Source organism: Aptenodytes patagonicus, unplaced genomic scaffold (genome assembly GCF_965638725.1).
Source record: "Aptenodytes patagonicus unplaced genomic scaffold, bAptPat1.pri.cur scaffold_304, whole genome shotgun sequence".
NCBI classification, from domain to species: domain Eukaryota; kingdom Metazoa; phylum Chordata; class Aves; order Sphenisciformes; family Spheniscidae; genus Aptenodytes; species Aptenodytes patagonicus.
The window spans coordinates 1-13,100 of NW_027472224.1; the positions used below are offsets into that span (position 1 = coordinate 1).

A 13,100-nucleotide genomic window follows, 5' to 3' on the forward strand; every position below is an offset into this window, starting at 1 on the left:
CACCAGGGTCAGGAGAACCCAAGGGTCCTGGGGCCACCAGGGACAGGAGAACCCAAGGGTCCTGGGGCCACCAGGGACAGGGGACATCAGGGCCACCACGGTCAGGAGAACCCAAGCGTCCTGGGGCCACCAGGGACAGGGGCCACCAGGGCCACCAGGGTCAGGAGAACCCAAGGGTCCCGGGGCCACCAGGGTCAGGGGACATCAGGGCCACCACGGTCAGGAGAACCCAAGTGTCTTGAGGCCACCAGGGTCAGGAGAACCCAACCGACCCACCACGGCCCCCCCCCCCAAAACCTAAGGAACGCCCCCCCCACTGCATCCGGGACCGGGGGGGTGGGGCGGGGTGGGGTGGGGGGTGGGGTGGGGCGTCACCTTCGGCGTCGAACTTCATCCAGGCGATGTCATCGCCGACGCAGTGGACTCGCCAGCCGGGCAGGGCCGGGGTCATCATGGCCAGGTTGGTCTTGCCGCAGGCGCTGGGGAAGGCGGCCGCCAGGTACCGCTTCCGCCCCGCCGGGTCCGTCACCCCCAGGATCTGCGGGGGGGGGGGGGGGGCACAATTAATTGGGGGGGGCCACATTTGGGGGGGGCACAATTCAGTGGGGGGGGCACAAGTAATTGGGGGGAGACACATTGGGGGGGGCCACATTTGGGGGGGGCACAATTAAGTGGGGGGGGGCACAAGTAATTGGGGGGGAGACACATTGGGGGGGGCCACATTTGGGGGGGGCACAATTCAGTGGGGGGGGCACAAGTAATTGGGGGGAGACACATTTGGGGGGGCACAATTGGGGGGAGACACATTTGGGGGGCACAAGTAATTGGGGGGGCACAATTAATTGGGGGGGGAATATTGGGGGGGGCACAATTAATTGGGGGGCAAATTTGGGGGGGGCACAATTAATTGGGGGGGACACATTTGGGGGGGCACAATTAATTGGGGGGGCACAATTAATTGGGGGGAGACACATTTGAGGGGGCACAATTAATTGGGGGGGCAAATTTGGGGGGGGCACAATTAATTGGGGGGGGCACAATTAATTGGGAAGAGACACATTTGGGGGGTACAATTAATTGGGGGGGCACAATTAATTGGGGGGAGACACATTTGGGGGGCACAATTAATTGGGGGGGCAAATTTGGGGGGGGCACAATTAATTGGGGGGGCACAAGTAATTGGGGGGGCACAATTGGGGGAGACACATTTGGGGGGTACAATTAATTGGGGGGCACAATTAATTGGGGGGGCACAATTAATTGGGGGGGGCACAATTAATTGGGGGGAGACACATTTGGGGGGCACAATTGGGGGGAGACACATTTGGGGGGCACAATTAATTGGGGGGCACAAGTAATTGGGGGAGACACATTTGGGGGCACAATTGGGGGGGCAAATTTGGGGGGGGCACAATTAATTGGGGGGGCACAAGTAATTGGGGGCACAATTGGGGGAGACACATTTGGGGGGTACAATTAATTGGGGGGCACAATTAATTGGGGGGAGACACATTTGGGGGGCACAATTGGGGGGAGACACATTTGGGGGGTACAATTAATTGGGGGGGCACAATTAATTGGGGGGAGACACATTTGGGGGGGCACAATTAATTGGGGGGGCAAATTTGGGGGGGGCACAATTAATTGGGGGGGCACAAGTAATTGGGGGGGCACAAGTAATTGGGGGGGCACAATTAATTGGGGGGGCAAATTTGGGGGGGGCACAATTAATTTTAGGGGAGACATTTGGGGGCACAATTAATTTGGGGGGAGACAAATTGGGGGGGACAATTTGGGGGCACATGTAAATTGGGGGGGGCCACAACTGATTTGGGGGGGGCCCCCAACTGATTTGGGGGGAGGGCCACAACTGATTTGGGGGGAGGGCCACAAATGATTTGGGGGGGAGGGCCACAACTGATTTGGGGGGGCCACAACTGATTTGGGGGGGGCCCACAACTAATTTGGGGGGGCCACAACTGATTGGGGGGGGCCCACAACTGATTTGGGGGGGCCCCACAACTGATCTGGGGGGGGGGGGCCCACAACTGATTTGGGGGAGGCCACAACTGATTGGGGGGCCCCCAACTGATTTGGGGGGCCACAACTGATTTGGGGGGGGGGCCCACAACTGATTGGGGGGCCCCCAACTGATTTGGGGGGGCCACAACTGATTTGGGGGGGGGGGGGCCCCAACTGATTTGGGGGGTGTGCGCGTGCGTCAGGGAGGCGGGCGGGTGGGCGGGGCAGCCCAGAACCCCTCCCTCCCGCCGCGCCCAGCTCCCCCTCCCCGCCCCAAACCCAAAGAAGGGGGTGGGTGGGTGGGCGGGTGGGTGGGTTGGGGGGGGGGATTTGGGGGTGCCCCGTCCCCCCCCCCCCCGCGGGGGGTCACCAGCATGTGCTCGGCCAGCCAGCCCTCCTCGCGGGCCAGGCGGGAGGCGATGCGGAGGGCGAAGCACTTCTTCCCCAGGAGGGAGTTGCCCCCGTAGCCGCTGCCGAAGGAGAGGATGCGCCGGCGGGCGGGGGAGGTGGGCCACCAGCGTGCGGGGGGGGTCGCAGGGCCAGCCGCCGGCCAGGGGCTCTGCCACAGATTTTGGGGGGGGGGGGGGGGGGTGTGAGAGAAGGGCCCGCGCGGAGGGGGGTTGGGGGGGGGCGGGCGTGGCTCACCGCGGAGGGGGAGGGGCCGGCCGACGGAGTGGAGGCAGCGGACGAAGTCGTCGCGGGCGAGGGCGGGGAAGGTGCCGGGCCCCACCCGCGTCATGATGCGCATGGAGGCCACCACGTAGGGGGAGTCGGTCAGCTGCACCCCCACTTTGGCCAGGGGGGAGCCCAGGGGGCCCATGCTGAAGGGGATGACGTACATCGTCCTGCCTGGGGGGGGGGGGGGGGATTAGAGGGGGGAGTATTGGGGGGGGGAGAGTACTGGGGGGGTGTTAAGGGGGGGAGAGTATTGGGGGGTGTTAAAGGGGGGAGTATGGGGGGGAGTAATAGAGGGGGGAGTATTGGGGGGAGTATTGGGGGGTGTTAAGGGGGGAGAGAGTATTGGGGGGAGAATATTAGAGGGGGGAGTATTGGGGGGGAGAGCACTGGGGGGGTGTTAAGGGGGGGAGAGTATTGGGGGGGAGAGTATTGGGGGGGGAGAGTATTGGGGGGGGAGAGTATTGGGGGGGGAATATTGGGGGGGTGTTAAGGGGGGAGTATGGGGGGGAGTATTGGGGGGAGAATATTGGGGGGTGTTAAAGGGGGGAGTATGGGGGGAGTAATAGAGGGGGGAGTATTGGGGGGAGTATTGGGGGGGTGTTAAGGGAGAGTATTGGGGGGAGAGTATTGGGGGGTGTTAAGGGGGGAGTAGGGGGGAGAGTATTGGGGGGGAGAGTATTAGGGGGGTGTTAAGCGGGAGAGATTATTGGGGGGAGAGTATTGGGGGGGTGTTAAAGGGGGGAGTATGGGGGGAGTAATAGAGGGGGGAGTATTGGGAGGAGTATTGGGGGTGTTAAGGGGGAGAGTATGGGGGGGAGTATGGGGGGGAGTATAGGGGGGTGTTAAGGGAGAGTATTGGGGGGAGTATTGGGGGGGTGTATTGGGGGAGAGTATTAGAGGGGGGAGTATTAGAGGGGGTGTTGGGGGGAGAGTATTGGGGGGCAGAGAATATGGGGGGAGAATATTGGGGGGGTGTAAGGGGGAAGTATTTGGGGGGGACAGTATTTTAGGGGGTGTTAAGGGGGGAGTACGGGGGGAGAGTATTTGGGGGGTGTTAAGGGGGACAATAATGGGGGGGAGAGTATTGGGGGGGGAGTATTTTAGGGGGTGTTAAGGGGGGGAGTGTTGAGGGGAGTATTGGGGGGGGGGGGGGGCGAGCATTTGGGGGGGGGATTTGGGGGCAAATCCCGAGGAAATTGGGGACAAAGAAGGGAAATGAAGGGGAGTTTGGGAAATCGGGGGGGGGGGGGGGGGGGGATTTGGGGAGGTTCGGGGAAAGGAAGAGAAGCCGGGGAGAATGGGGGGGAATCGGGGGGGGCGGGGAGGGACGGGGGACGTAGAGGAACATCAAAAATCGGTAAAGTTTGGGGGGAAGGGGAGGGAAAGGGGAAGTTTGGGGGAAAACGTGAGGAAATTTGGGGGGAATTGGGGGAGAATAAGGGAAATCGGGGGGGGGGGGGGGGGGGGGGAATCAGGGGAACGTGGGGCTGGGGGGGGGGGGGGAAGCCAGGAGAATCCGGGGAGTCTGGGAAGGACGTCGGGGGAAACGGGGGGAAATCAAGGGGGAGAAAAGGGGCCCCCCCACACCACACACACCCCCCCCCCCAAACCGGGGCGGGGGGGGGGGCTGCCCTTACCCTCCATGCAGCCGGGGAAGCGTTCCTGCACGGCCTGCTCCAGGGCGGGGGGGCTCATCCAGTTGCCCAACTGTCGGGGTCCCCCCCCGGGGGGGTTGGGGGGGACGGCGTCCCGTTCCCGCTCCGTCACCAGCACCGTCCGGCTTTCCACCCGCGCCACGTCCCGGGGGTCCGTCCGCGCCAGCCAGCTGCGGGAGGAGGGGGGGGGGGGGGGGGGTGTCGGGATGACGACGACCCCCCCAGCAATTGGTTTGTGGAGGTTCCCCCACCCCCCCACCCCAAAACCCCCTTTGGAAATGGGGGGTGGGGGGGGGGGTGTCTCCGCGTGTCGCGTCCCGTGTGTGTGTCGTCGTGTCCCCCCCCCCCTTACCAGTTGTCGTATTTGGGGAGGGGGTGGAGGACCCCCTCGGCCTGGAGCTGGGCCAGGAGGGCGGCCCCCTCCTCGGGGGAGCCGTCGCAGAGGCGGACGGCCTGGGGGCGGCAGAGGCGAACCCCCTCCTCCACGAAACGGCGGGCGGGGGGGGCAGGGCCCCCAGCCCCTCCCCCGCCTCCGTCGGGACCCCCCCGCTCAACCCCCGGCGGGGGGGGACACGGGGGACGCACCTGGGGGGGGGGGGAGGGTTTAGAGTCAACACCCCCCCACCCCCCCTCTCGCCTGGACCTTGGCCTGCCCCAGGGCATGCTGGGACGGTGTCACACCCCCAATGTCACCTCCCCCCCCCCCCCCCCAGGACAACACAGGGGGCAAAGGGCGCCCTGGCTGGCCCCCTCCCCCCCCCCCCCCGACCCAGGCGTCCGGGTGCCCCATAGATCCCCCCCTAAGTCTCTGCCCCATAGATTCCCCCGCCCCAAAAGGGGACCCAGGAGTTCAGGTGCCCCATAGCTCCCCCCCCTTCAAGTAGCCCCACAGCCCCCCCCCAAGTAGCCCCAGGCTGCCCCATAGCCCCCCCCAAGTAGCCCCACAGCCCCCCCAAGTAGCCCCAGGCTGCCCCATAGCCCCCCCCAAGTAGCCCCACAGCCCCCCCAGGTAGCCCCATAGCCCCCCTCAAGTAGCCCCACAGCACCCCCACAAGAAGCACCAGGCTGCCCCATAGCCCCCCCCCCAAGTAGCCCCACAGCCCCCCCAGGTAGCCCCAGGCTGCCCCACAGCCCCCCTCCAAGTAGCCCCACAGCCCCCCTCCAAGTAGCCCCACAGCCCCCCCACAAGTAGCCCCAGGCTGCCCCACAGCCCCCCTCAAATAGCCCCATAGCCCCCCTCAAGTAGCACCAGGCGGCCCCATAGCCCCCCCCTCTAAATAGCCCCACAGCCCCCCCAGGTAGCCCCAGGCTGCCCCACAGCCCCCCCCAAGTAGCCCCACAGCCCCCCCAAGCGTCCCCCCACCCGCCTGCCCCACAGCCCCCCCCCCCCAAAGCCACCCCAGCAGCCCAGACTCCCCCCCCCCCCCAGCCACCCCTAAGCGTCCCCAGGCAGCCCCACAAGCCCCCCCCCCCCAAAAAGCGACCCCAGGCCGCCCCACAGCCCCCCCCACCCCCACGTAGCCCCCCCAGGCTGCCCCACGTCGCCCCACTCACCCCCCCAGACGCCCGATGGCCTTCAGCATCCCCGCCGCCGCTCTGGGGTCCCCCCCTGACGGGGGACGCCCCTTATAGCCCCCGCAGAGGCGGGGGGGGGGACGGACGGGGCGGAGGGGGGGGGGGGGACACACGGACACGGGACAGGACCCAAGCGTCCGGGTACCCACCCCCGTGGGGGGGGGGTGGGTGTGGTTCGGGGAGCCCCGCCCCCTTCCCCCGGGGATGATGTAACACCCCGCTGGCCTTGCCCGGCGGCCACGCCCCTTTGTTTGCGTAGGGTCGCCTGGAAAAGGGGGGGGGTGTCACCCCAGGGTGCCCCCCCCCCCCGACGGGTATTTGGGGGGGGGGGGGGGGCCTGAGGCTTAGGGACCCCCCCCCAAGTGCTTTGGGGGGGGTCCCCGTGGCATGTGAGACACCCCCCCCCCAAACTAATAATGAGGGGGGGGGGGGTCCCCGAGGCCTCGGGGCCCCCCGGAGTGTGTGCGTGGGTCCCCTGGGCGCCTAGGAGCCCCCTAAATGCTTTGGGGGGGGTCCCCTGGGCACCTAGCAGCCCCCCTAAGTGCTTTGGGGGGTCCCCTGGGCATCTACAACCCCCACCAAGTGCTTTGGGGGGATCCCCTGGGCATCTACAACCCCCACCAAGTGCTTTGGGGGGTCCCCTGGGCATCTACAACCCCCACCAAGTGCTTTGGGGGGTCCCCTGGGCATCTATGACCCCCACTAAGTGTTTTGGGGGTCCCCTGGACACCTAGCAGCCCCCCTAAGTGCTTTGGGGGATCCCCTGGGCATCTATGACCCCACTAAGTGTTTTGGGGGGTCCCCTGGGCACCTAGCAGCCCCCCTAAGTGCTTTGGGGGGATCCCCTGGGCATCTATGACCCCCACTAAGTGTTTTGGGGGTCCCCTGGACACCTAGGAGCCCCCCTAAGTGCTTTGGGGGGGTCCCCTGGGCATCTACAACCCCCTTAAGTGTTTTGGGGGTCCCCTGGGCACCTAGCAGCCCCCCTAAGTGCTTTGGGGGGGTCCCCTGGGCATCTACGACCCCCACCAAGTGCTTTGGGGGGTCCCCTGGGCATCTATGACCCCCACTAAGTGTTTTGGGGGTCCCCTGAACACCTAGGAGCCCCCCTAAGTGCTTTGGGGGGGTCCCCTGGGCATCTACGACCCCCACTAAGTGCTTTGGGGGGTCCCCTGGGCATCTATGACCCCCACTAAGTGTTTTGGGGGGTCCCCTGGACACCTAGCAGCCCCCCTAAGTGCTTTGGGGGGGTCCCCTGGGCATCTATGACCCCCACTAAGTGTTTTGGGGGTCCCCTGGACACCTAGGAGCCCCCCTAAGTGCTTTGGGGGGGGTCCCCTGAGCATCTACGACCCCCACCAAGTGCTTTGGGGGGTCCCCTGGGCATCTATGACCCCCACTAAGTGTTTTGGGGGGGTCCCCTGGGCATCTATGACCCCCACTAAGTGTTTTGGGGGGTCCCCTGGGCACCTACGACCCCTCCATGAGTATTAGGGGGGGACCCCCAAGGCTCGGGACCCCCTGGCAGTTAAGGGGGGGGTCCCCGTGGCACGTAGAGCACCCCGAATTATTTGGGGGGGGGGGGTGGGTGTCTTCCCAAGCCCTGGGAGCCCCCGGAGTAATTGGGGGGGGGGGGTGGGGGGTGTCTCCCTGAGGCCCAGGCACCCTGGGCGTTAATGGGGGGGTTCCCCATGGCATTTGGGGGCCCCCTCAGAATTAAGGGGGGGGGGTCCCTATAGCATATTACGCCCCCCAAAGTACTGGGGGGGAGGGGGGGTCCTGAGGCCCGCGCACATCCCCCCCCCCCCAAAAAAAAAAACCCCACAACCCCGTTTCGAGCCGCTTTTACCTCATCCCGCCGCCCCCAGCCGCGCCTCCATCCCCAGCCGCGGCTTCGCAGCTCCGACGGTGGCGGCCGCCGCCGCCGCCATTTTCCTCCCCGCTCCGAGGGCTTGGAACCCTCCGCCGAAGCGGGGCCGCGGAGCCCCGGGAGCTTCCCCCGCGGGCTTAATTAACGGGTGTGTGTGGGGGGGTAATTAACTGCGGGGAGGGGGTAATTAGGAGGGTGAAACGCCGCGTTTCCCCCTCCGGGCCTCCCTCTGCGGCCGCCGCGGCGCGGTAATGGCGGCTCCCCCTCACGGCTAGAAAATGGCGGGAAGCGGCCGCGCATGCGCAAGGCGGCGAGGAGCGCCGGCGGCGCATGCGCGGAAGGGCGAGAGTGAGGGCGGAGAGGCAGGGCGGAAGGCGGGGAAGGCGCCGCGCATGCGCGGCGGGGGGCGCTGAAGGCGGCGGGGAAGGGCGGGCGGGCGCCGCGCATGCGCGGCGGCGGGAGCGAAGCCGGGCGGCGGTACTGGCGCCGGGCGGCGGGGGCGGGGCTATGAATATTAATTAGCGGCGGCGAATATTAATTAGCAGCGGCAGAAATGGGCGCACCTTGGCGCTTCCGATGAATATTAAGGAGTGGCGATGAATATTAATGAGGGTTGGCGAATATTAACGAGCGCCGAGCAGGAGCTGCGGTGCCGCCGGCCGCTAACGGCCGCTCTGTAATTAATAATTAATATTAATGAGCACCAAGGTATTAACGAGCCCAACGCCTATTAGCGGCTGCGAATATTAACGAGCACGAGCGTTTGCGCCCGCCCATTAATTAACGTGATGGATGATTAATGGCCACCGGCGGCCGGTAACGGCTCTTAATTAATATTAATGGCGCCTAATTAGCGCTTTAATCAACGCTCATTAACGCGGACGAGCCGCGATTTGGGGAGGATTAGGGGGGATTTGGGTTGAAAAGGTACAAATTGGGGAAATTTGGGGAGAATTGGGGGAAATTTAGGGGAAATTTAGGGGAAATTTGGGTTGAAAAGGTACAAATTGGGGAAATTTGGGGAGAATTAGGGAGAATTTGGGGAAAATTGGGGGAAATTTGGGGAAAATTTGGGTTGAAAAAGTACAAATTAGGGAAAATTAGGGGGACTTTGGAAGAATTAGGGAAATTTGGGGAGAATTAGGGGAAATTGGGGAAAATTTAGGGGAAATTTGGGTTGAAAAGGTACAAATTGGGGAAATTTGGGGAGAATTAGGGGGAATTTGGGGGAGAATTGGGGGAATTTGGGTTGAAAAAGTACAAATTAGGGGAAATTTGGGGAGTATTGGAGAAGAATTGGGGAAATTTGGGGAGAATTAGGGGGATTTGGGGAGAATTAGGGGAAATTGGGGGAGAATTAGGGGGAATTTGGGTTCAAAAAGTCCAAATTAGGGAAAATTAGGGGGACTTTGGGAAGAATTAGGGGAAATTTGGGGAGAATTAGGGGGATTTGGGGAGAATTAGGGGAAATCTGGGTTAGAAAAGTATGAATTGGGGAAAAGGGAATTTGGGGAGATTAGCAGAAATTGGGGGAGAATTAAGGGGAATTGGGGTTGAAAAAGCACAAATTAGGGAAAATCAGGGAAATTTGGGGGAAGTCTGGGAAAATTTGGGGGTAAAATGGCAGAGATTAGGGAAAATTAGGGAAATTTGGGGAGAATTAGGGAAATCGGGGGGAAACTGGGGAAAATTAGGGCAAATTTGGGCAAACTTGGGGAAATGAGAAAAGTTAGGGGAAATATTAGGGAAAATCAGGGGAAATTGTGGCAATTGTGAGGAAATAAAGGGAAAATTTGGGGAAATTGGGGAAAATTAGGGGAAAAATAGGGGAAATGGGGAAATAAATTGGAATTAGGGGAAATTAAGGATAAATTAAGGGAAATATTGGGGAAATTAAGGGAAATATTGGGGAAATTGGGGAAGACTGGGAGGAATTGGGGGAAAGTGGGGGAAATTAGGGGAAAAATAGGGTAAATTGGGGAAAATTAGGGGAAATAAGAAAAGCCAGGAAAAATTAGGCAGAAATTTGGGGAAATTGTTTGGAATTAGGGGAAATTAAGGATAAATTTGGAGAAAATTAGGAGAAATTAGGGGAAAGTAGGGGGAATTGGGGCAAATTTGGGGAGATTAGGGAAAATCTGGAGAATAAGGGGGATTTGGGTTGGAAAAAGAGGCAGATTAGGGGAAAATCGGGGGGAAATTTGGGGAGAATCAGGGGAAATTAGGGGAAAATAAGAGAAGTTGGGGAAAATTAGGGACATTTGAGGAAAATTAGGGGAAATTTGGGGACATTAGGGAAAATAAGGGGAAAACCAGAGGAAATCTGGGGGGAACCGGGAAATTTGGGGAAATCGGGGAGAAACTGGAAAAGCTGGGGGGAAATTAGGGGAGATATAGAGGGAAACTAGGGAAATTGAGGGAAAATTCACAAAATTTGGGGAAATTAGGGGGAAACAGAGGAAATTTGGGGAAAATCGGGAGAAATTGGGGAAATAAGAGAAGTTAGGGGAAATGTGGGGGAAATATGGGGGAAATATGGGGGAATTGAGAGACAAATCAGGAAAATTTGGGGAAACTGGGGGAAACAGAGAAAATTTGGCGAAGATTGGGGGAAATTTGGAGAAAATAAGAGAGTTAGGGGAAATGTGGGGGAAACGGGGGAATTAAGGGAAAAATCAGGAAAAATTGGGGAAATTGGGGGGAAACACAGGAAATTTGGGGAAACCGGGGGAAATTTGGGGAAGATAAGAGAAGTTAGGGGAAAATTAGGGAATGGGGGGAAAATTGGGGGAATTAAGGGAAAAATCAGGAAAAAATGGGGGAAATCAGGGAAAACGGAGAAAATTTGGGGAAAACCGGGGGAAATCTGGAGAAAATCGGAGAAGTTAGGGGAAAATTAGGAGAAATATGGGAGAAATTAGGAAATGGGGGGGGAAATCGGGGGAATTAAGGGAAAAATCAGGAAAAATTGGGGAGAAACGGAGGAAATTTGGGGAAAACTGGGGGAAATTTGGAGAAAATCGGAGAAGTTAGGGGAAAATTAGGGAAATGTGGGGGAAAATCGGGGGAATTAAGGGAAAAATCAGGAAAAATTGGGGGAATCAGGGAAAACGGAGAAAATTTTGGAAAATTGGGGAAATTTGGAGAAAAATCAGAGAAGTTAGGGGGAAATTAGGGAAATGGGGGGGAAATTGGGGAATTAAGGGAAAATCAGGAAATTTGGGGAAATTGGGGGGAAACACAGGAAATTTGGGAAAACCAGGGAAATTTGGGGGAAGATAAGAGAAGTTAGGGGGAAAATTAGGGAAATGGGGGGGAAAATTGGGGGAATTAAGGGAAAAATCAGGAAAATTTGGGGAAATTGGGGGGAAACGGAGAAAATTTGGGCAAAATTGGGGAAATCTGGAGAAAATAAGAGAAGTTAGGGGGAAATTAGGGAAATATGGGAGAAATCAGGGAAATGGGGGGGGAAATCGGGGGAATTAAGGGAAAATCAGGAAAAATTGGGGGGAAATGGAGGAAATTTGGGGAAAACTGGGGGAAAACAGGGGAAATTTGGGGGGGAAACCAGGAAATTTGGGGGGGGGGGGGGATCAGGGGAAATTCCCGACGCCTGGGTCCCGGCCCGGCTATTCTTAGGTGGGTTATGGGGCGGGGGGGGGGGATCTATGGGGCCAGCCCCATATATGGCCACGGGGCGAAGGTGCCCCCCGGCCCCCACTGGCGTCAGGAGCCGATCGGGTGTGTCGGGGGGGGGGGGTGGGGGTCCAAAACTTGGTGGGGAGGGGGGACAATGGTTGGGGGGAGGGGAGGGGCCGGGGGTTCCCTTTTGGGGAGGGGGAGGGGGGAGGGGGGGGCGTCCCACCTGTCCTTTGTCCATCTGTCCCCTCCCCCACCCCGGGGGGACCCGGGCGCGCCTTTTGTCTTGCCTCATCCATCCCATAATAACCCCCGGGGGGGGGGGGGTGGGGGGCCATAGGGGGCCCCTATGGGGCTGGGGGGGTTCCTATGGGGGTCCTATGGGCTGGGAGGGGTCCTATGGGCGTCCTATGGGGCTGGGGGGGGTTCCTATGGGGCTGGGAGTGTCCTATGGGGCTGGGAATGGGTCCTGTGGGGGTCCTATGGGGCTGGGGAGGGGCCTATGGGGCTGGGAATGTGTCCCATGGGGGTCCTATGGGGCTGGGGAGGGGGCCTATGGGGGTCCTATGGGGCTGGGAATGGGTCCTGTGGGGGTCCTATGGGGCTGGGGAGGGGCCTATGGGGGTCCTATGGGGCTGGGAGGGGTCCTATGGGGCTGGGAATGGGTCCTGTGGGGTCCTATGGGGCTGGGGAGGGGCCTATGGGGGTCCTATGGGGCCGGATGGGGTCCTATGGGGCTGGGAAAGGGTCCTGTGGGGGTCCTATGGGGCTGGGGAGGGGCCTATGGGGGTCCTATGGGGCTGGGAGGGGTCCTATGGGGCTGGGAATGGGTCCTGTGGGGGTCCTATGGGGCTGGGGAGGGGCCTATGGGGGTCCTATGGGGCCGGATGGGGTCCTATGGGGCTGGGAAAGGGTCCTGTGGGGGTCCTATGGGGCTGGGGAGGGGCCTATGGGGGTCCTATGGGGCCGGATGGGGTCCTATGGGGCTGGGAAAGGGTCCTATGGGGGTCCTATGGGGCTGGGGAGGGGCCTATGGGGGTCCTATGGGGCTGGGAGGGGTCCTATGGGGCTGGGAATGGGTCCTGTGGGGGTCCTATGGGGCTGGGGAGGGGCCTATGGGGGTCCTATGGGGCCGGATGGGGTCCTATGGGGCTGGGAAAGGGTCCTATGGGGGTCCTATGGGGCTGGGGGGGATCCTATGGGGCTGGGGAGGGGCCTATGGGGGTCCTATGGGGCTGGATGGGGTCCTATGGGGCTGGGAAAGGGTCCTATGGGGGTCCTATGGGGCTGGGGGGGGATCCTATGGGGCTGGGAGGGGTCCTATGGGGGTCCTATGGGGGCTGGGGGCATCCTATGGGGCTGGGGGAGCCCTGTGGGGCTGGGAGTGGGACCTATGGGGCTGGGGGGGCCCTATGGGGCTGGGGGGGGCCCTATAGATCCATAGGGGGGGTCACTGTGTTCCCACGGGGCGGTGGGGTGGCCTTGAGGTGGCCCGTCCGTCTGTCCCGTGTCCGCCCGCGCCCCCCCCCACCCCCCCCCGCCCCCGGTGACGCGGCTGGGAGGGGGGGGGGAAGGGGGGAGGGGGGGATATAACGGGGGGTCCCCCGGACGGCGCCCGCAGACCCACGGGCAGGTGGGGCAGGGGCACTGGGAGCACTGGG

The 13,100-nt window shown here is 61.4% G+C and overlaps 1 protein-coding gene across 1 annotated transcript; it reads right to left on the reverse strand.

Annotated features, from left to right (window-relative positions):
- Window positions 1-375: 375 nt before the first annotated feature.
- LOC143173801 (phosphoenolpyruvate carboxykinase [GTP], mitochondrial-like) lies at window positions 376-5,981 on the reverse strand (the record flags this gene model as incomplete). The annotated part of the gene is given in 7 exon segments (XM_076363946.1): window positions 376-538; window positions 2,393-2,524; window positions 2,526-2,581; window positions 2,668-2,871; window positions 4,338-4,525; window positions 4,708-4,940; window positions 5,910-5,981. Coding segments are annotated over 7 exon segments (1,048 nt in total), but the record flags the coding sequence as incomplete, so codon positions are not given.
- Window positions 5,982-13,100: the final 7,119 nt, after the last annotated feature.